Consider the following 26922-nt stretch of genomic DNA (forward strand, 5'->3'; position numbering starts at 1 on the left):
TTATTTTCTGTCTTGTTGAACTTTGATACTAGTGCTGGAGCAAGATGGTATCTCGTTGTTTTGATTTGCATCTCTCTAATAGCTAATGATCGTGAGCATCTCTTCATATGTTTGTTGGCCGAACCACTTCCCTTTTAACTCACATTCCTGAACCTTCACATTTTATGATGGGATTATGGTTGATGTAGGTGGCAGATGGGCTATTTTTCTGTGGACACCTGAAGCTGCTCTCTGATATTTCCTGAGCCGACAGACAGGCTGAGGCCACTTCCTGAGACCAGCTATATCTAAATAGCACCTCCTGTCTACAGGAAAGGAGGTCTGCCCATCTCTCCCTCCGGTGTGTGCTCCTCAAAGACCAGGACCACAGCCCCCTACCCCACAGAGCATGTTTGTAGGTGGAAAAGATAGTTCTTGGAGTGTGGCAGGTTCAACCTAGCCTCAGCAGGTAGAGGGCAGGTGTCAGCCCACATGGCATATACAGAGATACATCCAATCACTCTCTCAGTCAGGAACCAGCCCTCACAGGGGACAAGGGTAACTGACTCATTCTGAGCACTTATCACACACCAAGCTCTGGTTAGAGCACTTTAATTTTATGAGTTGGGTACCATCATACTCCCATTTTACAGATGCAGAAATTTAAGCACAGAGAAGTTTGACAACTTCACAGAACTAATGAACAGCACAATCAGGTTTGGTCCCAGGGTTTTGGCTCTTGAGATCTCATCCACCAAGTAGGAGGCACACCACTGCCCTGCTCAGTAGACTAAGTGGGGTATGGCTGTGAGGCTCCAGTGAGCTCAGGAGAGCATGTGGCCCTGGGACTGGAAAGGACTGCACAATTTTTAAAACATTCATTCTAGTGACTAATGAGATTGTGAGGGAAGTGTCAGCTTCTTCGAGGGAACAAACTATTTAGAAGGGTGGCAGCATGTCAACTGTTGATATATGGCCAGCATTGCTAATGACAGAGAAGTCTGCTCTTGTTATTCAAGGGGACTTCCGAGACCTTTGGGTTGGCAATATTTGGTTACCAGGTAGTTCAGTGTACAGAGCAGCAGACAGGGGCTCTGCCAAATCTCAGAAACCTGTATGTCAGCCCTGGATGGACATGGCCCTTCTATTATTCCTCAGTTAGTCAACAAACCTGTGCAAAGTACTGTGTTTTAAAGTACAAGAAGTAGATTTGATCCTTGAGTAAAACTGCTTCAAAATTAGGGTATCAGGTGCCCCACTAGGCCTGCATGTTGCAAATATGGATGAGGAGAGCAGGATGGAGCTAGGGGGCTCCTGAGTGTGAGAGGGAATGGGGGCCTGTCAGAGGGAGAAGCACATTGTGGACTCGGAGTGGAACATCCCCGTGGTCATGTGCCTGGATATGCTGAGGCCACAGGGCACTGAAAGCAGGCCACCTCACCTCCCATCTCTGGGAAGAGCTGGTGCTGGGAGGGGTTAGGGAGTGGAAATAAAGATGGAAACCCAGGGATAGGCACTCAGAGGACAGAATACAAAGGACTTCCTTCAGCTTAAGTGCCTATTTGTAGGGGCTGGAGAATTGTGTTTTGAAAAATAAGACATAACGTTTCCTTCAATAGTTCTCGAGGGGAGTGGCTGAGGGTGACAAGTGCCATGGGGCTGCTCTGCCTGGGAGTGAAGGAGGAGGATGAAGACCCCAGTCCGGCAGCCCTCGACAGAGTTCTTACTCTGGCACAGCCAGGCTCTTGTACAGGGATGGTGCTAGCTGCCCCTCCGATGTCCTGACAGCTTGGTGCCAGCAGGGCATTTCCACACACTCTGTCCACTTCTCACAACCATGCTTCCACCAAACATGATCACGTCCCCATTTACAGTTCAGTTAACAGAGGCTAAGTGATAGGCACAAGTCACCCGGGCAGTAAGTGGTACAGGCAAGATTGGAACTAGGTATTTCTATCAGCTGCACTGTACCTTCTTTCTCAGTAACTAGAATATTACTCACAGGCACCTGTCCCAGGGCCTGGGACTCCATCTTTTGGGTCCTGTTCTTTTGGAATGAGCATCACCCTCTTCAGGGAAGCCTTTGTAATGCAGGGCTATTGTCACCACAGCATGACTGGTTTTGCCAGAAAACACATTTTATGATCAAAAACCAAAACCAAACCCACTGCTATCCCATTGTGTTGATTCCAACTCATAACGACCCTATAGGACAGAGTAGAACTGCCCTGTGGGGTTTCCAAGTCTGTAATCTTTACAAAAGCAGACTGTCACATCTTTCCCTCATGGAGTGGCTGGTGGGTTTAAACCACCGACCTTTCCATTAGCAGCTGACCACTTTAACCTTTGTGCCAGCAGGGCTCCCTTTTATGATCAAAGGGACCAGATGAGTATTTGGGCCAGTGAGGTGGAGAAGGCAGGATAAGGAGACAGGGCTGAGAAAATTTAGAGGCCAAGGAGGAGGCTGAGGGGGTAGGGAAGCCCAGTGTGGGGTCAGGGTGATGGGCTGTGATGGTGCTGGGTGAGGCTAGAGGGAGATGGGCAGGGTCTGTAATAAGTGGGGCCAGGTATGTATGGGCAGTAGGGGGCCTGGGACTGCAGCAGCCCCAGCACCGAGCTCTACCTCCACCCACCATGCTAGAGTGAGGAAGAGGAGGCTGCAGAGGCTGAGAGGACCAGGAGGAGAAGTTGTTGTTGTTAGGTCCCGTTGAGTCGTTTCTGCCTCATAGCGACCTCATGCACAGCAGAACGAAACACCGCCTGATCCCACGCCAGCTCTACGATCCTTGCTATACTTGAGCTCATCGTCACAGCCACCATGTCAATCCATCTCGTCGAAGGCCTTCCCCTCCTTCATCGACCCTCCACCTTACCAAGCATGACATCCTTCTCCAGGGAATGGTCCCCTCTGACAACATGACCAAAGTAGGTGAGACGAAGTCTGGCCATCCTCGCTTCCAAGGAGCATCTCAGCTGCACTTCCTCCAGGACAGATCTGTTAGTTCTTTTGACAGTCCATGGTACCTTCAGCATTCTTCACCAGCACCACAACTCAAAAGCATCAACTCTTCTTTGGTCTTCCTTATTCATTGTCCAGCTCTCACATGCACCAGTTCTTTTTGGTACAGTGACTCTGTGTATTCCTTCCATCTTCTTTTGATGTTCCCTGCATCATTCAATATTTTGTCCTTAGAATCTTTCAGTATTGCAACTTGAGGCTTAAATTTTTTCTTCAATTCTTTCAGCTTGAGAAATGCAGAGCGTGTTCTTCCCTTTTGGTTTTCTAACTCCAGGTCCTTGCACATTTCATTATAGTAATTGGCTTTGTCTTCTCGAGCTGCTCTTTGAAATCTTCAGTTCAATTCTTTTATCTTGTCATTTCTTCCATTTGTTTTAGCTACTCTCTGCTCAAGGGCAAGTTTCAGAGTCTCTTCTATCATCCATTTTGGTCTTCTCTTCTTTTGTTGTGTTTTTAGTGACCTCTTGCTTTCTTCGTGGATGATGCTCTTGATGTCATCCACAATTCATCTGGTTTCCAGTCATTGGTGTTCAATGCATCAAATATATTCTTTAGATGGTCTCTAAATTCAGGAGGGATATATTCTAGATCATATTTCACTCTCAAGCAATTGTTTTAATTGTCTTTAACTTCAAGTTGAACTTGCATATGAGCAGTTGAGGATAAGAGGTAATGACAAATAGCTGTCAGTCCAGGTTCCCCCTTAGTGGGTCCAGGGGTTTCCCTAACAGCCTCATGTTCCCTGCCCTTCCTCCTCTTAGTGCACAGCTGATGGAGGGTCCAGGGCAGTGGTGTCCTGTGACTGGGAGTCCCAGGACATCCAGCCTTCTCTGCTGACTGCACCAGAAACACTTCACTCATAGGTGTATGTGACTATTTTTCAAATGTGTGTAGATGCTGTTGTGATTTTTAAAAATATGAATCCATTTAAAACCACTGCTGAATTCAAGGTAGCTTTTTTGCCATCTTGCAGTCTCTCAAACAATGGATTCTCAAAGTAAAACATCTGTCAAGGGGGGTGCTGATGAATTTTTGATGTTAAAAAGGGCTCTTTAACCTTGAAAAGTCTCAGGATGTGGATCCAAGGAGGGCAGTGTGTAAACTCAGGAAGGAGAAAGTGCTGCCGTGAGTCCCAGACCTGCTCCCATTCCACTCATCCATAGGGGAAGGTTGTGTGGGAGACACTGGGACCTATAGTCAGAGCCTTCACAAAGTGTGCAACCTGGGCCTGGTATCTGCCCTTCCCCAGGCCAATCCTCAAGCTCATCCATTGAGAAGGTTAAGATAGTAATAACCAAGACAGAGATTGAGCCCCACAACAGTTTTAATAACCATGAGGAAGCACTTCTCTTGATGTCAGGATGGGAGCTTTCTGTCTTTTCACTGCTGGGAGTGCCTAGTGCAGTGTTTGTCATATAGCAGATGCTCAATAAATTGTGTTTGGTCAAATAATAATAGCAATCCACACTTTACAGAGCAGGTTTAGTCTGAGGAGCATCCTTGGTTGGTGCAAACAGTTAACACACTCGGCTGCTAACTGAAAGACTGGAGGTTAGAGTCCGCCCAGATGCACCTCAGAAGAAAGGCTGCAGACCCACTTCTGAAAAATTAGCCATTGAAAACCCTATGGAGCACAGTTCCATTCTGAAATATCTGGGGTTGCGATGACTTGGAATTGACTTGACAGAAACTGGGTTTTCACTCAGCACCCCATAATTAGATCTTCCTTATTTCTAAATTTCATACAAACTATTCCCTTGTACCAGTGCAGCAAGACTCTTGAATCCCTTGTTGCTTCTCGAGCATAAATGGTGGACAATGAGTTGATGAGTTTTTCTTTCTAGGTGAGGCACATTTGCATAACCTTATTCAAAAGGAATGGCTATTGATGGTGACATTTGAGGCCCTCTGACAAATGAGGAAGATGTGAGGTGGAGATGGGTTGGGCAAAGGAAGCATTCCAGAGGCCCATTCTTTCTTGGCAGGACCATGCTTATAGAGGGGCCCCACAGTACTTCCTGCCACCTGGATTTCATCCCTGCTGCCCAGAAGGGACCCACACAAGTCAAGGCTACAAGTACTTAGCACATTTCTTGAAATGGAGGAAAGTTGCCATGGTTATTAGTGGTGCTTAATGATATTTACACAGATTAACAGACTTTAATGCAATCATGAATGCCACAGTCCTGAGAAAATAATGAAGAAATCTATTACAAAATCATAAAGTAACTAAGTCAATACAGTAATAATTTGATCCTGTGTTAGTAATCATTTCATCTCCTACTGTAAGGCAATTTTACAATGTACACCATTTCTGGATACTTTTATAAATTTCACCTTTGTTTGCGATAATTAATTAACAAAATAAAAAACATATACCACTGGTATTTTAGACAATAAATTAGTCATTAGTCTAAACTGGCAGTCTGTAATAAAACTTATGAAGATGGATGTGCTGGGATTTCTAACTTCTTTTCAAGTGGCCTGCAACCCTCTCATTGGCTAAACCCAGGTGCTGTGTGGTGGCAGTGGCTTGGGTGCCCATTCAGGACCTATAGGTCCCCCAGGAAATGTGGTGGGGGTGAAGGGAGGACCCTGAATGCCTCCCTGGCCCAGTTTCCTTTAGACACCAAGGGCTTGTATGCTCACTGCCTCCAGGAAGGATGGAATAGACTGAGTTATGCTAAGTGGCCAATGACTGTTAGGGGTTTTGAACTGAAGACTTCCAAGCAGGGACTGGTTACTGGAAGGGACTGTTTCCCTAGGAGGTTCTCCAGTGGGGTAGAGAATGACTCTGGACTCCCTTAAACAGCACCATTTCATATCTATGGGTGTTTCTCCTGGAAGAAGACTACATTTCATTATGTTACATTATATTAGATTCTTAGAGTGGCCCAAAACCCTAAGCAATTCTAGTCTCATTACCATGCTAAACATGGAGGGTTCATGGAGGGAGGGATCACAGAAACCACCCATCCTACCAACCAACTGACAAAAAGCTCCCCAATACACAATTGGACAAAGTTTCCAGAAATATTTTAGTACTTTCTGGGTTTCAGAAGGGAAGCTGTTGTGATATCTGCATTATTGCTATGGTGGGAAAGGAGCTCTGGTGGCACTGTGGTTAAAGCATTGGAGTGCTAACCAAAAGGTCAGTAACTTGAACTCACCAGCCACTTCAGGAGAGAAAAGAGAGACAGCCTGCTTTTTGTAAAGATCACAGCCTTGGAAACCCTATGGAGCAGTTCTACTCTGTCCTACAGGGTTGCTGTGAGTTGGAATGGACTTGATGGCAGTGGGTTTGGTTTTTGCTTGGTTGGCTGTGGCAGGGTGGGGTGGAAGGCAGAGACAGGGGCTCAAGAACCTCATTGGAGAGATGTCCTTAGATTCTGGATGTGTTATCCAGGAGTTGATCCTCCAGACTAGCTGTGGGTCATCAGCCAATTTAAAAATCAGCTTCTGTCACTACCCTCTACCCCAAGGCCTTGATAAAAATATTGAACAGAAAAGTACCAAAGACAAAGGCCATGGCTGCCACCAGGGATGTCCCTCTGAGCCCACCCAGCCCTAAGTTAGCCCTAAGCCCTAAGCCCTAAGCCCTGGGAAACTTCTCTATCTGTCCCCATTTGGTGATATGATGCCTATGCGTGCATAAGATAACCACTCACCAGAACAGGCAACCAGCTTCCTGGGTCCATCTCACTCAGGAAGTCCTAAGCCACTGTCACTTTCTCCCAAGTGCTTTCAAGCCACCAGTTTGACAAATTTATTCTAGAAGTTTGCCGAAGATTGTCTTCAGGATTACTAGGCTGCTAATTGTTGAAATCTACCTTCTTCACCCCTTAAAAATTGGACCCTGTCTTTTTCTGGGCTCCATGATGCCTCAAAGATGACCCCAGCAGCTCCAAGAGTCCATCTGCCTGTTTCTCTTTTTTCTTTCTTTTTTTGGTCCCCCTACCTTCATGATTCCTGGTTTTACTCTGGCCTAGAGATGCAAGCTAATGTCTGGGGCTAGACTGGATCTCCTTGCCTTGCTTGAAGGGTTGTTCCTTTGCGCAAAGCTTATCTGCATTTTCCATCCTGTAGACCAATCTCTTTGCTGGAGAAGATAGAAGAAATGCAGAAAGTAAACTTGTCTGTTTTCTCGTTGTCAGTTTACTTTCTAAGCAGATGCAATTGGTTGTTCCCAGGCAGAAAGACATCTAAAAGCAAGTCCTAAAGGCACCACCCCAGTCCTGTCAGGACCCATCTTTCTGGGCCAAGGGGATGAAAAGCATTCATCTTTCCACCTCTGGGGCTCTGGTTTGAAAGCAAGGAGGGGACATTTCCTTGTGTTGTGCCTTAGCTTCTCCCAGGAGTGGGTGCCATAAAGGCATCAATCCCTAGGGGCTCTCCTGGATGTTGGCTCAGTCCTTCCCAGATCTCTGCCCCAGGGGAATTCAAAGGGCTAGGAGGCCAGGAAAGAGGCAGCCAGAGGTGCCTTCTCACTTGTTTTGCCATTATGTTTTGCCATTATGTTTGTTTGCCATTATGTTCAAGGAGTAAATCATCTCTGAGGTATAATATGTGGGCAGACCCCCTACCCAGGTGCCTGAGGGGCCATTAGAGCACCAGCATTTTGAAGTAAGCATTGCTGTCTTCAAAATTGTCTTTTAAAATACAACCTCACTTTATCAGCCTAGTCAACCTTTAACACTTCCACAAGGATTTGTTTATCAGATCACGTTCCTCCTGCCTGCAGCTGCTCAGAGCCCTGGATGGGGGTGCGACACTATCGCCTCTGCTTGTGGGGGATGGGAGTCCTCTCAGGCAACTGACCCCTGCTAGTTCCATCTGGGACACACCTTCCTTATTAAATCTAAAATTTTCAAGGTAATATAGACAGTGAAATGCACAAATTTAAACTGAGTAATGTCTTGAGAAATGTACACATCCACATATCCCACACCCTTATCAAGATTAAAATGTTCTTATCACCCCAGAAGGCATCCCATGTCCTTTTCCAGTCAACATCTCAACATCCTCAAAGCCGCCCACTGTGCGGCCACACATTTTAGAATGACCTCTGTGAGTGTAGATGTACAGTCACACTCGGGCATGCTACACACAAGCCCACGTGAGAGACAGTGTGGCTGACGCACGTGTCTACAAGCACAGATGTGTGACGCACACACAAAAATGTCCTGTTCTGTCCCAGGAAAGAGTCTGCATTGTGATAAGTAGCACAGCTCTGCATGCTGTCTGTACAAATCAAACCAAACCCACTGCCACTGAGTCAATTCCAACTCATAGCAACACTCTTTGTGTTTCTGAGGTAGTAAATCTTTATGGCAGTAAATTGTCCAGTCTTCCTTCTGTGGAGTGGCTGGTGGGTTTGAACCACCAATCTCTGGTTAGCAGTCAAATGCCTTAGGCACTGCACCACCAGAGTTCCTTGTTGTTGTTGTTATTTGCCATCGAGTAGGCCCCGACTCATAGTGACCCCTCCTTGGGTTTCCGAGGGGAAAGAAATGCCCTGTTTCTGTGGGTACACCTGATTGTGTGATCGGTGTGTGTGAGACAGAGTGTAAGAGGAAGCAGCAGGCTGTGAAAAGCCAGGTAGATGGTGATGCCGTGACCCTGTTCACCCTGGACAGGTGAGACAGACAGGAAGGGAAGTTGAGGACAGACTCTGCTGTGAAATGACCGGTGTGCTCTGTGCAGAGAGTGGTTGTCAGTCTGGTGACAATGAGACCACAAGGTCCTCCTGCAGGGCATACAGTGCTAGGCTGTTAAGGGCTTGAGTGACTAGTGGCATGAGTGGATGTGGGGGGAGCAGAAGCCCAGTGTCTGCAGCCCACTGGTGGCCACAGCCTGGTTCTGTTCATCACCAGGGGGTCTAGAAGGCTGCACCCTCTCAATCCAGGGTGGCTGAGGAGCAGGCTGTGGCACCTCAGCCCTGGTGTGGGGACGAGTGGGGAGTACCACTGTGTGTGTGCTATCTGGATTCCTTCTGCGTCTGCTTCCTGCCCTTCTCACTTGCGCCTGTGCACACAGGGATGCAGAGGCAGATGAGGCCACTTGCAGAGCCTGCTGGGTTCCCAGGCTGCAGATGCAGCAATCCCAGCTAGGGAGAGGACTCAGAACTCTGGGCATGGCCTGGGCAGGTTCTGCTTGATCTCTGACCTCCACAGACTTGGTTCCCAAAATTAGGGACGGTATACTTTCCCTGCTTGGTGTAGTTTCTGAGAACTCTTCCTGATCTCGCCCAGTCACATGGACCTAATAATAGCCCATCCTAATATTTACAGAAGGAGCCCTAGCGGTGCTGTGGTTAAGTGCTCAACTTGGGACAGTTTGAACCCATCAGCTGCTTCTCAGGAGAAATATGTGGTGATCTGCTTCCAAAAAGATTAAAAACACTAAAAACCAAACTCACTGCTATCAAGTCAATTTCAACTCATAGCAACCCTACAGAACAGAGTAGAACTGCCTCATGAGGTTTCCAACGCTGTAAATGTTTACAGAAACAGACAGCCTCACCTTTCTCCCATGGAGTGGCTAGTGAGTTTGGACCACCAAACTTTGGGTTAGCAACTGCATGTGTTAACCACTGCACTACTAGAACTCCTTCTGTAAAGATTACAGGCTACAGAACCCTATGGGGCAGTTCTACTTTGTCTGATAGGGTCACTATGAGTCGACTTCACAGCATAAGACAATGTTTAAGGGGCATTTCCTGTTGCTTAGGGGAAACCATGCGAAAGGAAATTTCAAAGGTGCACAAGTTCCTACTCCCCACTCCTGGGAGCTGAAAAACACTCTCCCCAGCATTGGGTGGGCCTCCAGCTGCCTCTTAGTGCCCACAGGGGCTTAATTTCTTCTGCATCCTTCTCAGAGCCATCTCCCTCCACCCACATCATCAAGAGAACTTTTTCCTCCTTTCCAGTTCCAAGGGCCCAAAAGTCCTCACTCCGTTCCCTCTGGGCCACTGGCACATCAGCTTGCCTTCTGTAGCACTCAGCAGAGCTGGCTGGGTGTTTGGGAAGCAGGAGGCAGAGCCCACTGTCACCAGCAGTGATGACTCCATGTTGACTGGTGTCCTCTTGCAGGCGCTGGGGGGGGAGCTTAGTCAGCATTGGTCTCAAGGGGTCTGCTCCTCTCAGCCCCACAAATAGGCTGCAGATTAGCAGCATCTGCTGGAGGAGGTGAGCTGTCTGGAAGGATAACATCTGAACCCAGGGGTCACAGGACTCTTGGGGACTATAGCTGGGCCTTGGGGTCCAGGAGCCTCTTGAGTGTGTGCACAAAATGGCCCAAAGATATGCAAATGCTCGCCCTTGCAGGGAAAAATAGTCATTTTCCTTGTTACAACAGCCTCCACCTCCTAATTGTCCCCTGCTTCCACCTTGCCCTCTGAAGTCTGCTGCCACTCAGGAACCAGAGCAGGACAGATCAAGCCACCTCCAGTGGCTGTTTCACTTGGAATAAAATCCAAAGTCTACAAGGTCCTAGAGGATCCCCACCACCACCCATATGCACACCTCTTATACTGTGGTGCTGTTCCCCCATTCTTTCTCCTCTTCTCCTCTCGCCACTAGAGACCCTGTCCTGATCCTTGAACTTCGGTTCCTGCTTACTGTCTGTCCCTCCCCTAACTTGGAAGTTCCAGGAGGGCACGTATCTCCCAGCAGCTATGGAAGGGTCTGGCTGACATTTGTCTGTGCTCACCAACATCTTCTGCAGCAGTGGAATGGATGGATGAAAAGCTTCCTCTGGGCAGGACCAGACAAACAGGATTGTGTATCAGTGGCTGGGGGGAGGGGGGAGTTGCCAGGCCAGGCAGAGAGGGATCCCGGGGTGAACTCCTTCTTTCTCCCCACCACAGGGAGGCCAGCCTGGCTGAAGCCCTGGGCAAACAGGCTGAGGGAGACCACCTTAACCCGGGCAGGCAGTAGGAGGCACAGCGGAGAGGGGGAAGAGGATTCTGAATCCCAGAGCTAGGCCAGGATTTCCTTAAGGCAAGACATCTGGGTCTCTTGAACTCACTTGTTGCAAAGGGTTTTTTGACTTATGTTTTGTCTTACTGGCCCCCATCCCTTAGAAATGAGGAGTATGGGAGTGGTTGGGAAAGGGAGTAGCCAGGGACTTATACTTCTGGGCTGGGATGGCTATGGAATGAGGGTCCCAGGGACCTGGTGTGGGCACCAGGGAAGAGGCAGAAGATCTGGGGCCAAGAGGGAGAGAGGCTTGGGGTCTCCTTGAAACCTCCAGAATGTCCAGGAAGAAACAGCTCTCTTTTCCTACCCCCACCCCAGGTCTGGGGGATGGGGAATAGGGAGGGAGAAGTGAAAAGATGGGGCTCCAGGAAGAGCCCCTGGGAATGAGGAATGAGGAGGGAGAGCTGCATGGCAGGCAGAATGGAGTGGAGGAAACCTGGGCTGGTGATTGAAGGCGAGGGTGGACTTGGCGTCTCCGTGGCGGGAGTGCTGCTGCCTCCCTGCTCGCTCCCTCGCTCCCCATGTGTCACTTAATGTTTGCAGTTAAGTATTTACAGATATGTTCCCATGGCAACCGAGGCTTCAAAGTTACTCTCACGATTCTGTTTTCTCAAATGTGTTTCTCTGGTTGATTGCACAGTTTTCTGGAAGCTGGCCAGACTGAGTGAGTCACGTTCCTAGCCCTGTGATCCATTGCTTTTGCCTCTCCCTCTCCTAGGTTCCAGGCCCAGGCCTGTGTGCCCCCAACCCCAAATCTCCCCTTGCCTGGAAACAGTGTCTCCTGAGGCCCTACATCCCCCCAGCTTCTGGGCTCGGTCAGGCTGTCTCTTCACCACCTGGTTTTTGGATCCACTGCAAGCTCCCCAGCTTCCCTGGCCCACCAGAAAGACCTGAGCCTCAAAGAGGGCTCTGCCAGTGTTGTTTGAGGCATCTTGCACTGGGTGGTCTACCTCCTTCTCCTCTGACCCATGCCTGTGGTCTAGGGACTGGGAGATGTAACCCCTGCCATGGGGTGATAACCAAACCAAAGCCAAACTCGTTACAGTCAAATGGCTCACCCATTGGGCCACCAGAGCACCTTCAGAGTTGTATTAAAACCAAAAAGTAAACCCATTGCCATGGAGCCAATTCCAATTCATAATGACCACCTTTGGGTTCCCAAGGCTAGAAATCTTTATTCCATGGAGCAGCTGGTGGATTTGAACCACTAACCTTCTGGCTAGTAGCCAAATGCCTTATATACTGTACCATGAGAACTCTTTGCCACAGGGTGATAGACAGACATTAATTGATTGTTTGCTTTGTTGGATCCTACAGCCCAACACTTTCTCATAGCACCACCCCTGTCTGGCTCCCTATTCCTGTCCTGGGCATTGAGTTATTCATTTCCTGAGCTGCTGCTCTGGGCCAGGCACTGTACAAGGGGCCTAGATACAGAGGAACGAATAGAGTCCCTGCTCACATGGAGCTCACTTTCCAGTGGGGAGAGAGAAGATAAATAAATGACTAAGACAAGATGAAGGTGTAGTGGTATGTGCCATGAATAAAATAAAACAAGGGGCAGAAGGACAAGCTGGGGGCTACATTAGGTTGGACAGTAAGGACAGGACTGGGTCACGGGGGGACATGTGAGCTGAGACGTGGTGAGCAGAAGGGGCATTGGTGGGAGGTTTGCCTGCCAGAGGGAACAACCCAGGTGGGCAGAGGTGTCTGAGGAACAGCCAGGAGGCCAGGAGGCTGGAACAAGGCACTGAGGGGGAGAGTGGTATGAGGGGAAGTCGTGGAGGCAGCAGGGGACTGGGCTTCCTCCTAGAGACCTTAGACTTAACGTGAGTGAGGTGGGAAGCCTGTGCAGAGCTTAGTACATGGGCCGCAGTGTGGAGAGTGGACTGCTAGGGACACAGGTAGCAGCACAGGTGGGGGCAGGGAAATGGAAAGGAGGCGGAAGGTGGGGATGGAGCAAAATGGGCAGATGGAGGGTGCTGAGGAGTTCCCACTGCCAAGCCTGGTGTGGTGGATGTGGGAGGTGCGGGCTGGAGAAGAATCTAGCATGACCTCACTTGGGTATGTGGCCAGTCGGAGGGAGGGGCCCCTGCAGGCACTCCCACAGCCCCATATGTCCTCACACTGCAGCCGCCATCATACACTCTTGTCCCTGCCTGATTCCTCATCGCACAAAGGCATGGACTGTGGTAAGTGTTGACTGTGGAGAGGTGGGACCAGTACCAGCAAGCATTCCTACAGCCCCCAGAAGTAGCAACCCCGGCAGTAAGGATGATGTGGAAAATAAGAGGCACCCTCCCAGGCACCTGCCTGGAGAGCCCTGAGGACAAGTGCTCCCTCCCTTGGACTGCCCCGAGCTGCACCCTGGGTGGGAGCTTTTCTGCTCCGTCCTGTCTCTCCTCCTGCCCATGAACCTGGAAGCCCCAGTCCAGCTGAGCCATCGCTCTGTGTGCAGGCCTGCAAGGAATGTGAATACGCTGACTCTGCTAATGGTTCATTGAGTGGCTGTATCTCTATTATAAATGATTTAAGTCACTGCCATTTAATTGATGTTATAAATATGATATTTATGGCACAGTATGGGAAGTGATGCGTTTTCTCACTGCTATACATCATGGAACATGTATATCTCTCTGGTGGGGCACGCCTTCCACCTTCTCCCTTCTCCATCCTCTGGTACACTTGCCTCCATGGCCTGGGCCTCCTGTCTGTTCTGGGCCTTGGCAGGTAGAGGGATGTCATTGATATGTGGGAAGGTAGACCTGCCGTCTCCAGGTCTGGCTTTTCTGGGAGGACCTGCAGGAAGGTCTGTGAGCTGGAACTGCTCTCTGACCCTCAGGGAGCTTTGGACCTTATGTTGTTGTTGTTGTTGTTATGTGCCGTCGAGTCGGCCCCGACTCATAGCGACCCCTCCTTGGGTTTCCGAGGCAATATCACTACGGAAGTAGGATTGCCCAACCTTCCTTCCGAGGAGTGGCTGGTAGGTTTGAACTGCCAACCATCTGGTTAGCAGGCAAGTGTCTTAGCCACTATGCTACCAGAGCTCCCTTGGACCTTATAGGGGAACAGAAACATGCGTGCGCACACACACACATACACAGGTGTACATAGAACTGTACAAAACTGGGAGAGGTCAGGGCAGACTGAAGCAGGCAGGGGGGACTTTCTGGAGGAGGGAGGCTTTGAGCTAGGCCTTGTGGCTGGGCAGGATTTGGAGAAGGGGAGATGAGGAGGGGAGGGGCTCAGAGCTAGGACTTCAGAGTCCTGCACACTTAAGGTCTAATCCAGGCTTTGCCATTTAATTTTTGTGTGACTGTGGGGAGGTAACTTAGACCTTTGGAACCTGAAAAGCCTCATTTGTGAAGTGGGCATTTGATCTTATCAATTCAAGTATCAGAACCAGCACCCCCTGTTCTGGATACCATACTTCTCTTCAGACAGCCATACCACAGGTAAATCCCATTACATTTCTTCATGGTGACTATCCAAAGTGGCTCCATGCCCATCCCGTACTCATGACTGAGGGGATGGACAGCTGGGGCTAGACTGAGATGGTCTGGAAAGTCAGTCAGAGGAAATAGGAAATAGGGAAACATTTTAGATTCTTGAGTCTGGGAATAGAGCATCAAGTTGGTTTGGGAAGTATTCATCCTGTGGAGGTATGTGGGCCTCATTTGGTGGAGAAGCTGGAGGGCTTGGGAAAGGCCTAGACCCTGATGGTTGCTGGCATCCCACCCCATGCTGCTTTGCCCCACCTTTCTGCCCCTCCATCTCTCCAGTAGCCTCATCAGAGGCTGGTCTCTCACCTGTTGCCCCCATTATCTTTCTCAGGACTCTCTCAGGCAGTGGCAAGGATTCCACAACCTGGACTTGGGCTTAAAGCTGGGTCATGGATAGTGTCCCACTCTACCATCCTCACCAGCCCCCTCTCCTGAGCTCTGGGGGGGCCTTCACACCCCTCCCTCCTCCCTCATGCCCTAAGCTTCTTAGTAGGGAGGTCACAGAGCTCTCAAGCCTTAATCCTCAAGAAACCAGGAAAGGATGGCTGCCTGTGTGGCTTCTCAGTGTGTTGTGATCCAAATGGCCATGGCTGGGGCAGGGGTGATTCAAAACCATGGCCAACCTAACACCTCAGGCAACACAGTCATCACAACATTTTGCCTTGGCTTTGGAATGCATTTTGACTTTTGTTTAGCAAACAAGCATATATTGGATGCTATGGGAATTTGGGTTATTTTAGGAAAAGTCCCAAGAACACACGGGAAGGACTGTGATGCCCAGTGACCACTGAGATCCCAGTGGGATGATGGAGTTACCTAACAACTCTATCCCAGCACCCTCCTGTGTGGTCATTGACATATCAGCAAGGCCAGGCTCCTAGCCTCTGAGATCTCCTGGGATGGATGTACAAAGGGAAGACTGACTTGAGAACACTGAGGAGGTGGAGACAAATCAATGTCAGGCAACATCTGAAGGTGCTGAGTCTTGGCTAACAGAGCACTCTGAATTCAGGCTTCCTGGAGCGGGTTGGGTTTCACAGAGGATTGGGAGAGAAACAACAGCATGGGGTAGGGAGGGGGTTTCCAGGTGTGAGTGGGACACAGCAAAGATTCTCAGTGGGCTATAGAGTAGAGAAGGAATATCAGTAGTATGTGGTGTCTGGCAGGTTAGGGCCCTTTTCCCAGACCAGCCTTTGCGAGCCTTCCGGAGAGCAGGGCACTGGGACAGCCACAGCTGACTGCAAATGGCCTTCCTCCACCAGCCTCCACCCTGGCCCCTGTCCTTCCAGATGTCTACTGTCACCAAATGTGCAGAAGCAGAAATGAGCACAGGTTGAGGGACAGGGTGCACAGCCAGGGCAGGACAAAGCAGGTATGAGACGGAGGTGTGGGAGAAGAAGGAGTCTCTATCCTGCAGGAATTGGGGGTCCCTGGAAGGTGCTGAGGTGTCTCTGGGTGGTGCACATGGTTTACACCCTTGGCTGCTAACCAAAAGGTTAGTGATTTGAGTCCACCCAGAGGCACCTTGGAAGAAAGTCCTGGTGATCTGGGGAATCAGCCATTGTAAGCTCTGTGGAGCTCACTCTGCTCTGACATGCGCAGTGCTGTCATAAGTTGGAGTCAACTCAATGACAGCTATTTTGTTAGGGATGCTGAGCGGGCAGGGACCCGAACACTCCTTGACAACAGTCGTTTGGAAGAAAGAACAAAGAAGCAGAGCTGAGAGAGGAGGGCAGTGCTCCGGCAGAAGAGGGCTGCAGCTGAGCCAGGGTTCTCATCCTGTTGCCCCTTGACGACTGGCTGTGTCATCTTCTCCCACCCTCTCTGGGGCCAAGCAAGGCAAGGGGCCCGAGGCTACTTGGGTTTCTCTTTATCAGGGAGGGACTAACATTTGAAATCCACACAGAGGAGGCCTCCTTCTTCCACTCCCTAAGCCTTCATTCCCCTCCCAAAAAGGAAAACAGTCGTTGAAAATGAAAAATGGTGCTCAGTGAAGGGTTTAAAGACATTTTGAATTTAAAATATATTTTAAAGGTCATTTTCAGCAGTAATTATGTTATAATGGTGGGGCTCTTAGCAAAAGGCAGCGTCCCACAGTAATATTCGTCCCAATGGGAAGCAGCAAGAGCCCGTGTCTCCTACAGCCCACAGAGTGGAAGGGCGGGGATGAATAGAAGGGAGCAAAGGGTATCCTCCCTTATTATACAGCCGGGGGTCCTGGATCCCCAGGAATAAGAAATAACATGGTTTAATTTGTCCCAGGTACAGTTAAGATCCTCAAGGCAGCCCTGGAGTACCCTTTCTGGATTTGCATGGTTATAGAGCCTTTGGGGCAGGGTCAAGGAGGGCTGGCCTCCTGCTTGGTGGGATGTCCTACCACACTTGTCTTGTCCTTCTGCTTCCAGCCACTCTCACTCTGGGCCCTCCTGGCAGCAGGCTCCCCACCCATACCCAAGCTCACCTCTATGGGGAGGGGCTCATTAAGAGAAAGCCTCCCTGGCCCCCAGCCCGGTCCCCACTGCTTCCTGAGCTGGGTGCCTGAGCTTGCCAGCAACCTGCACCTCTGCTCTTCTTGCCCAGTGACTGTGGTTTTATATTTTCAGACAGGCCGAGGTCACGAATACACTTATCTCAACCTCAATGTTTTCTGTCCTATATTTCTAATTACAAAGTTGCCCACTACTTGGGCAACTCTCTCCCTCTCAGGGAGCCCGTCTACTCCTTCCCACAAAGCCTCATCCACATAGAAGCCTCGCACAGCTTGTTGAAGTAGTGCATTAAATACATGGATTCGCACCTACTGTGATTCAAACTTGGGATTCGCTGGAAGGGCTGCCTGTGTTTAGATCTTGATCACGCCCTAGCGGGTTCCACCAAAAGCTAGCTTGAAGATTGGTGGGGAGAAGAGGCAGAGAAGAGGGCAGTGCGGAGGAGGTGTGGCAGGGCTTGGAGGAAGAGAGAAGAGAGGTCCATTATCAAGCGTTGGAGACAACTGGGGAGGGCTTCCTGCAGGGCGTGGTGGGGTGTGAGTGGATGGACAGCCAAGAAACGAATGAAGAACCAGGACCACCGGGAGCAGCGAATAAAGAACTGAGCTGTCATCTCGAACTCTCCCCAGCTGCGGGCACTGCCAGCCCAGCTAGGGAGTGGGGAGTTTCGCGCCTCAGGCTTCTGCCCGGTCCCTAAAGACAGCAGAACACTGAAGGGGGGGGGGCGTGAGGGGCGCAGCCGCCTGGGCCCTGTGGGCTCCCTTCGCAGCAATGTGAAGGAACCAACTTGGCAGCGTCGTCCCTGCCGCTTGGCCCCGTCCGGTCCCTGGAGGGCGGCTCTGCGGGGGAGCCGGATGGCGCGCTGCGGGTGTGCGCGTGATCGCCGCGGGCTGCGCTGCGCTCAACGAGAGGCGGCGGGGCGCAGGCTGAAGGGTGGGATGGGGGTTGCTGGTGGTACGGGCCGGAAGCCAGAGGTGGTTTCAACCACTGCAAGCGAGGAGTTCCCAGTGGGAGCCAGTGGGGCTTGTTGAGGGAGTGGTTGGAGGTGACCTGCTGCGAAGGGGGACAGAGTATGTGGTCCCGGACAGAGTGAGCAGAGCGCACCCTGACTCCCCTAGAGGAGGCCTCAAGAGGATGGAGGGGCCAAGGGGAAGGAAAAAGGCGAAATACAAAAATATTCGGGAGAAACGCAGCGCCGGGCTACAGTGTTATTAAACTAAAGCATTTTATAAAACTCGAGCCATTAATAACAGGCTGCCGCCACGTCGGGGTAATTTATTCAAATTGCGGGTCCGGGATGGAGGAGCAGATGTTTCCTAGCTGCTGGTGTCACGGAATGAGTTCCAAGGGAGGAGGGGGCGGCGCCGCGCTCATGGGGGGCGGGGCGGGGCTGAGAGCCAGTTACGCGGTGCTGGCTTACCTCGCCCCTGGCTGCCTAACGGGTCTGGAATGAGGACAGCTAATTTAGTTCAACAAGTGCCAGGTAGAAACACTAGGGGGTGAGGGACAGGCAGGCAAGGACCCCTGCCTAGAATGTCACTGTTCCTGTCCTATGCAGTCGCCATACCACCTCCTGCACAAAAAGCCTCTGATTTTCCAGGCCCACAGCGGTGCTGGCAGTCACACACCTGGGTTCCTTCCCAGATTCACCACTCACCCGGCTGATGACCTCAGCAACTTAACCCTTGGGCCCGAGTTACTCTGCACAATAAAGCAGTAATCCCTAAGCCAAAGCATAGGGAGAGGAAGAGACAAGGGCCCAGCCAGAGACTCTGGCCCAAGATAGGGGTGGGGTGGGAAAAGGTCAGGCATCGCACCTTGTGGCACTCATTACCACCAACTTCGTGCTTTGACTGGAAGTCATGTTCTCTAATTTTTTCATTGCTTTCACCTCAGTTCTCAACTAGACTGTCAGCTCCCTGTGGTTAAGAACCATGTCCTTATGGCTGCTATGTGGGGTATGCTGTGTGCACAGTGGACCCCTGCCAATGTCTGGGGGTTAGAGACCCTCAGTGACATGGGCTGACACAGTGGCTGCCGTGAGGGGCTCAGGTATAGCAAGGACTGTGAGGCTGGCACCGGACCGGGCAGTGTTGCGTTCTGTTGCACATAGGGTCACTATGAGTCAGAGCCAACTCCGCGGCACCTAATAATGACGACAGGGGTTAGAGTCCGTGTTGGACTGTGTGTGTGTGGTAGAACCCTGCAGCTTTCTTCCCTGGAGGGAAAGAGGCCTCCCCTTGCACTCCTGGCCCTGCTGCCCAGCCCCTTGGGGCTTGGCCATCTTGGATACTAATAGTAGGTCAGGGCTTAAGGCTCAGGGTCTGGCCATGGTTTCCAGGACAGATACTGAGAAAATCAGCCGGTCTCTGGGCACCTAAAATGGCCTGGGGATGCAGAACTTCAGCAGTTGGAAGCATTCCTGCTCAATGTTGCCCTTCTGGTCAAGCAAACAGCTCCCTTGAAGCTACATCTGACTCAGACTTACTCTCCTTCCCCAATGTTGGGGTGGGGATGTTGGAGGAGGGAGGAGACTACTCAGCTGATGTCTTCTTGCCTCTAAGTCTCGGTCCTCACCTGGCTTGCGAATGACTTGTCATTTTTTATTTTTTTAAGGTGTTCTGGTGGCACAGTAGCTAAAGCACTGGGCTGATAACTGAAAGGATGCCAGTTTAAACCCACCAGTCTCTCTGTTTGTAAAGATTACAGAACCCATGGGCAACCCATGGGGCAGTTCTAAAACTCTATCCTATAGGGTCGTCTGACTTAGCATTGATTCGATGGCAGGTTTTTTTTTTTTTTCCTATCTCTTTTGCAGATTCAATGCCTGCTTATTGAGTGGGCTTGCTCTGGGGTTCACTCACAGACCCTCTGACCCTCACCTTGGACACCCAGTCTTAAGCTGATGAGAAAACTTCAGCAGTCCCTGTGGCATATCGTGGCAAGTGGCAGGTGGAAAAAAGGGGTGACACTTTAGGAATGTCCCCATTCAAAACGGATACCCTCCCACAGGCCCAGCCCATGACAGGAGAACAGCAGGGCCCTTCTGTCCAATAGCACTGACCTGAAATGACACCTCTCGAGTGGTATTCTGTTAGGGAGAGATGCTGTCTTCGTGACAGTACAGCATCAGTGTGTTTATTAGATGCTGGGGCCCAAGTAGAGGGCAGAAGGGTCACCTTTGCCTACTCCATGGTCTTGGACAGGCCTTGGACAGGCTGCCTTGGGCAGGCTGAGGGGCTGGCTGGCTGTCAGAAGCCTGGGCCCAGACTGGGGCCACCAAGAGCTTATCCAGGAGGGGTGAGAGGAAGTGTGGGGGACTGTGATAGCAAAGGAGTGATCCTCCCCCACCCCCTCTTGGTCCTTCTAAGTCCCCTGCCTACCTGGCTAGGAGGTTCCGTGGCAGCCACCCACCCCGGTGCCTCTGCTCCCAGCCACTGGGACCTGCTTGCAGCTCAAGGTTCATTTCAAAGGAAGGAGAAAGCCCAGCCCCACACTTGCGGGGCAATCAGCGCACTCCGTGATGAATGGAGCCTGTGTCACTCAGTGAAAATGAATATTTCTTTGCGATAATGGCCAGATGGTAGCAACTCTCCGATCCAAATTAAAACATGCATGATAAATGCCAGGAAAACAGAGGAAGACAAAACCCCAACCTGGAGTGAATTCTCTCTCTAAATCTTCCCCCCGCGCCCCCTCCCCAACCACCACAGCGGCTCTGCTAATAGCCATTAAATTATTAAGATGTGCTTGCTGCAAGGAGAATGCCAATGTCAGTGGTACCAGCCCAGGCTGCCCAACCCTGCCCCCTGTCTGTGGGCCCTACTTTGAGGGGCTGGGAGAGGTGGGGAGATGAAAGAGGAGGCTGCTCTCAGGCTCCACAGAAGAGCCAGGATAGTAGAGAATTCCCACTGAAAGACCCGGGTGGAGACTGGCCTTGTGGTGTAAAGGAAGCCTGCTAGGGCCTGGGACTCCTGCCCTCAGGGAGTACACCATCTCTAGAGAGTTGAGAAACTAACACCCACTGGCTGACTTCATGGCTTAGACATGGATTCGGAGTTGGGGTGAGGGTAGGGCAAAGGGGAACCGTTGGAGAAACACTGGAGGGGAGGTTGAAGAGTGGGTCTTGACAAGGTTTCTGAATGGTGGCTTTTTCCTGGGGAAGAGTGTGAAAGGACCGTCCGTCCAAGCGTGGCCTGAGAATGTATGTGCGAGAGATGCGCAGGTACTGGGTGGCTTTGGGATTTGTATTTCTTTATGGCCTCTGGAACTTGTGGTTTAATTACAACTGGAGGGGAAGGTGATGGTTCAGTGGTGGAATACTTGCCTTCTGTGCAGGAGACCCAGGCTTAATTCCCAGCCAATGCAACTCAAGAGCAGCCACCATCCATCCATCATTGGAGGCTAGTGTGTTGCTATGATACTGAACAGGTTTCATCCGAGCTTCTAGACTAAGATGGACCAGGGAGAAAGGCCTGGTGCTCTACTTCTGAAAAGTCAGCCATTGAAAACCCATGGAACACAGTTCTGCTCTGACACACACAGAGTCTCCAGGAGTGGGAATCAACTTGACAGCAACTGAAGGCTACATTGGCCTGTCCTTGTCCTCCCTGGGTCCCTCCTCTCCTCAGATAGTCCTCCCTGCAGGTGAGTAGTCTTCCTGGGCCAGCTCCCATCAATCTCCAGGACTCCTCCCATCATCCAGAAAACCCCCAATTCTTTAGCCTTGCATTCCAACCCACTTCTTGCTTGAACCCTCTCCTCAACGAGCCAACATGTTTCCTCATTGTCCCCGGACAGGCTCTGTGCTATTGGGCCTGCATCCCTTGTCTCATCAAGGTCTCTCAGTCTGGAATCCCCTCCAACAAGAAGTCTCCTGCACGAGTTTTCCCTGGCTGCCCAGCTCTCTCTCTGACGCCCTGGCACGTGCTGTCCCCACTGCTCACCTGATGCTCACAATGCTGCATACTGATCTCCCTGAGAAGACTGTAAGCTTCTCTAGGGCTTGAAGTTCAGCACAGGCTTGAAGAGGTCTTCCTGGAGTCCCATACGCCTGTCTTTCATGGTCTGCCAGCTCTCTGGGGGCAGGGACTGTCTCTTCTTAGCTTAGGATAGTGTGGAGTTGGACATTTATGTCTCAGCTTCCCTAGACACCTAGACTGGTTATTCACTGTTGGAATGTAGTGCTCATAATGCCAGGATCATGGGTTTGTTCCTGATCTGAGTCAAAAAGGAAACTTATGCTGGTCTCCACAAGGCCTTTCTCATTGCCAAGCCCCAGACAGACAGACAGACATGGACTTTCTCCACATGCTCCTCTCAGTTGACCCTCCGCACTGAGATGGACCACAGATAGCCTTCATCCTGCTGGGCTTACACCTGGGCAAGTTTAGCAGAATGACATGGATAAGAGGTGGGGGAGCTGGAGAGCCCACCCTGAAGGCGTGGCCCAACCTCATCCTTTGTGGATTTTGGCATTGATGCTGGGAGTACTTCCTCTGGGTGTTAGCACCCAGCCCTGATCCATGAGAAAGAAACCAGCAAGGCAAGGAGGCTTGCCTACAGGGGTTGTTTCCTGACTGTGTAGTCTTGGGGAAGCCCAGTCTCCCCTCCATAAAATGGGGCACTGCTCAGCTAGACTGGCTGGGCTGTTGCAGGCATTACAGCCCTGCTGTTGGAGGTTTCCGGGACAGAATGGGAAGACTGAGGCCCTGCTGGCTGTGTCACCTTCCTTCCAGAGCCCCAGCTGGGTTATGAGGAGCAGTTGCTATAGGCGTTGACTGGGTTCCCCTGTGCCTTATCTGGGAATGGGTAGGGAAAGAGCAAGCATCTCTAAAGCAGACAGAGTGTGTCTGATCAGGAAGATTGGGCAAGAACATAAAGTAGAGAAATAAGACTCTTGAGTGGGCCTGGGCAACTCAGGCTGAAGGATGAGAAAGACAGGATCCCTCTAGATTCAGACGCTGTGTGTGCGTGTGCATGCATGGGCATGCCAAAGAGCAATGCACTCACTGAGCCACCAATTCCATGTCTTCCTATTACAGAAAGTGGACCCTCCTCTCCAGCAAAACCAACTCTTCTACATTATTAAAAAAAAATCTGGGGTGCCATATATTCACCTGTGCTGCCTCTATTTTGATGTCTTTTCCTGTCACGGCCCAGATCCTTCCTTTTGGTAAACCTGTCATCCCCCAAATCACCACTTCCAGGAAGCCTTCCTTGTCTCTGCCCCATTCTGGTAACTCACATTGCCTAATGTAGCTCTGAAAGAGAGCTGGTGGTGCAGTGGTTAAACACTTGACTATTAGCTGAAAGGTCACCAATTTGAACCCACTAGCTGCTCCATAGTGCCTAAGGCACTTGCCTGCTAACCAGACGGCTGGCGGTTCAAACCCACCAGCCACTCCTCGGAAGGAAGGTTGGGCAATCCTACTTCCGTAGTGATACTGCCTCGGAAACCCAAGGAGGGGTCGCTATGAGTCGGGGCTGACTCGACGGCAAACAACAACAACAACAACAAGCTGCTCCATAGGAGAAAGATGTAGCAGTCTGCTTCTGCCAAGATTTCAGCCTTTGAAACCCTATGCTGCAGCTCTACTCTGTCCTACAGTGTTGCTGTGAGTTAGACTCAGTTTGATGGCAATGGGTAATACAGCTCTGGCCCTAGCAGTACTATATGTATATGTACTTCACTGATCAAATCTGGTCTGAAGTCCTTGCCCCTTTCACCTTGTGTCTTTTTCAGGGACTAGACTTAAGTAATAAAATAACAACCACAACAGTGAAGAGTCCACAATTCACCGTGTTCCACCTATGGTACTTTTGTACTAGGAGGATCCACCACCAGGGAGCAAGACACATGTGGGAGGCACAGGACATTTGGAATCAAAGAATTGGGGTGCCAGGCCAGCTACTATCCCTGCTGGTCTCTCTGGTTTCCCTGAGGTAGCTTCCTCCTTCCATCTGGTCTACCATCCTTAGACTTAATTTTTCTGAAATACCATGTTTGTCGTCACTCCTCTGCCCTAAGGCCTCAGATGGCTTCCCTTAGCCTAAATGCCCCTTCTGGAATGTAGTGCTGCCCTATCTTGCCCTCCTTCCAACGTGGACCCCTCATACTGGCCTCTGGGGTTCTCCAAACCTCAGGTTATTTTCCCACCTGTGACCCCCCCTTCCCTGTCCACAACCACCTCCTCTCTGCAGGCCCGGCAAGCGTTATGGCTCTGATTGCTCAGGTCCATGCTGTCTCCAACCTGTCTCTGTCCCCATGGGTCAGAATGGCGCTGGCCCCCTCCCTGCCTTACTCACGTCAGGGATTACAGGGCTTACTCAGTGCAGCACGGAGGACCACCCTGACCTCGGAAGGACTGTGAACATTCTCTCTCATCTTGTCCACATCCCAAGACAGTGAGTATCTTTTTTTTCCATGCCTCCTGTGGTGCTTGGGACATGACTCCGTGGGAGTGGCAATGGGGTGGAACTGTAGTCCCTTTTTCCTGCCATTCCTTTCCCTGTCATCAGTCCCTTCAGCCTGAGCACACATGCACGAGGCGGCTTTAAATATCATCCACGAGCCCATTTGCAATGATTAATATCCCATTTCCCCTGAAACAATCCTTTGCTAAATTAGCCAGGGCCAAAGGGAATTTGGCTAGGAGCCGCAGAGTCTCAACTTAACTTTCCGAACTGATTAAAAAAAACCCCTCAAAAACAAAATGCAGATCAATCAATACCCCCTTCCCCAGCAGAAAACCTAAAGTCCATTTAAACTCAGCAGGTTTGCAGTTAATTATATTTTCACACCTATGGCAGGAGTTGCAGACATATTTACAATGTGTGTCTGCCCCACCGGAGCCTCTTCTAGGCCCTCCCTAGGGACTCTTCCCCACAAGCCACAAAGACCTTCCATCTTCACACAGCCATGGGGAGCTGCTGTTTGGGTTCAGTTGTGTAAACTGGAGGAGGACTTCCAGGATTTTTAAAGGTACTTTTTAAAGTGGGCTTGGAATGGAAAAGAGACAGTGATTCATTTAGGTTTTAAATCATGGCACAGGGGGACACAGCACCATGATTGAGGGAATCTAACAGAAATGATTAAACAAAAATGGGTGGGATTGTGGTCAGGTAAGTGGTAGAACTTCCTGACTGTGGTAGTTAAGGTTATGTGTCAGCTTGGCTGGGCCTGGTTTTGAGTGGCTGGGCAGCTGGATGTAGTTATTCCCCATGGGGAGATTGGCAATCAGCTCCATGGTGGAATCTACTGGAGCAGCTGAGTAGCTGCCTTCGGGGTGTGGTGTGCTTCCAGTCTAGAAGAAGAAGCCTTGAGAAAGGTCTGCAGCTTTTTGGCATGCTTGGACCCTGCATGTAGCCGAGTCTTGATTCAGCAGCCTGTCATGTTGCCTTCTGATCTTGGGACTCTCTGGACTTGAACTAGTCACCTGCCATGTTGTTTAGTAATCTTGGGACTGTGCCATTTTACTTGTTGACCTTGGGTTTGTTAGCCTCAACAACTAGCAGCTGCCTGAGTTAAGAGAAGCCTCCAGTTTCAGAGGGCCAGGAGCAAGAGGCAGAGCTGAAGCCCAAGGTCAAGGGGCTTTTACCCAGCCCCTACAGCTGGCACTTGAACTCAGACTTCTAGCCTCCAAAGATGTAAGAGAATAAACCCCTGTTTGTTAAAGCATCCACCTGTGGTATTTTCTGTTAGAGCAGCACTAGGTAAACATAACACTGACCATCAAGGAAACTGGGTCCTGGGTGGGCAACTTGGGGTGGCCATGAAGTCTAATTTTTCAGCTTTTTGGAAAGGCAAACAGGCCTTCAGTGGCCCCTGTCCCAGTGTGCTCCCTGAGCACCATAGATTGTTGAGGCTGGGCTGTCTTATGTCTAACATGAACTTCTCGAGCTGAATACTGTAATGTTTTTTCTGAAACATCAGGCCCCAAATAAATCTAGGATTCAAGTGTGAGCAAGTTCTGTTGGAACATTAGCTTTGGGACTGGTGTTCAAGGGAAAACATTACAATGCATAGCTCAGGAAACTCAGGTGAGAATAAGACAGGACAGGTTGATAAAAAGGGTCCAAGCCCTGAAAAAGGAGGCTGAGAGAGGCTGCAGAATTGCTTTTCTTCTTGATAATTTTTAAGAACAGGAGGGGCTGGGAGAGAGGCAGACATAACTCAGGGGGATGGATACATGGCTCCTGGGGTCCTCTCCAGGCCTAGAAGGTACCATCTCCTGGCCAGCTGGGCAGTTAGCTTTTACACCCAGCGGTCCTTCCTCTTGTACCATGACCCCTCCTTCAAAGACCCTGGTTCAGACATAACTGTGGGAAGGATTAGGAGATCTTTTGGAGGGTGTGGTAGGATCTTGGTGTCACAAACCCCATGAGCTGAGGATATGTGGGTCTGGACAAGGGCCTGGGCAGAGAGAACAAGAATATGCATAACCCAAAACACGTGCACATGTACGCATATGCACACACACATAATGCAAAGCTGGTGTCGTATGGCACCCCATGTGCATCAAAGTAAAACTATGTTCTATAGGGTTTTCCAGCTGTGTCTGCAATATACCCACAGCCCAGCTTTCAGGGCCTTCTGTGGGGCCATGGAAAGAGCCAGGGTAGAGGGAAGGGAGTGTTGTTTGCTCAGCCCCTTCAGGCTACTGCTCTAGGGTCTTGGTCACTGGATGCCTTCTTACTGCTGGATTGTACTCTTTGGGCTGGGGTGGGGTGATCTGCTCATTCTAGAGCCTCCAAGGCAGGATCCCCAAATTAGAAGTCAGAATGTGCTGGAATCCATCAGGTAGGCAACTGATGCCCCAAAGGGGAGAGACTGTAGCAGGGGTGGCAGGGGTCCTGCTGAAGGACTTGACTTCTGGACGCTTGGCTTCACTGTACAGCAGGCTGTTCTGTAGGCCTGAGTCTCTGTCCCCCAGCCTTAAGAAGAATCTTAC

The 26922-nt window shown here is 50.5% G+C and overlaps 1 protein-coding gene across 1 annotated transcript in view; it reads right to left on the reverse strand.

The window, feature by feature from the left end:
• CELF4 (CUGBP Elav-like family member 4) overlaps positions 1-26922 on the reverse strand; it is a 360621-nt gene that overhangs the window by 42647 nt on the left and 291052 nt on the right. The window contains 2 exon segments of the mRNA XM_007945671.1: positions 5980-5997; positions 13123-13136. Coding sequence (XP_007943862.1) covers positions 5980-5997; positions 13123-13136 — 32 coding nt within the window.

This window comes from Orycteropus afer, unplaced genomic scaffold (assembly GCF_000298275.1).
Source record: "Orycteropus afer afer isolate SDZICR_OR568_19922 unplaced genomic scaffold, OryAfe1.0 scaffold00141, whole genome shotgun sequence".
Lineage (NCBI taxonomy): Eukaryota > Metazoa > Chordata > Mammalia > Tubulidentata > Orycteropodidae > Orycteropus > Orycteropus afer.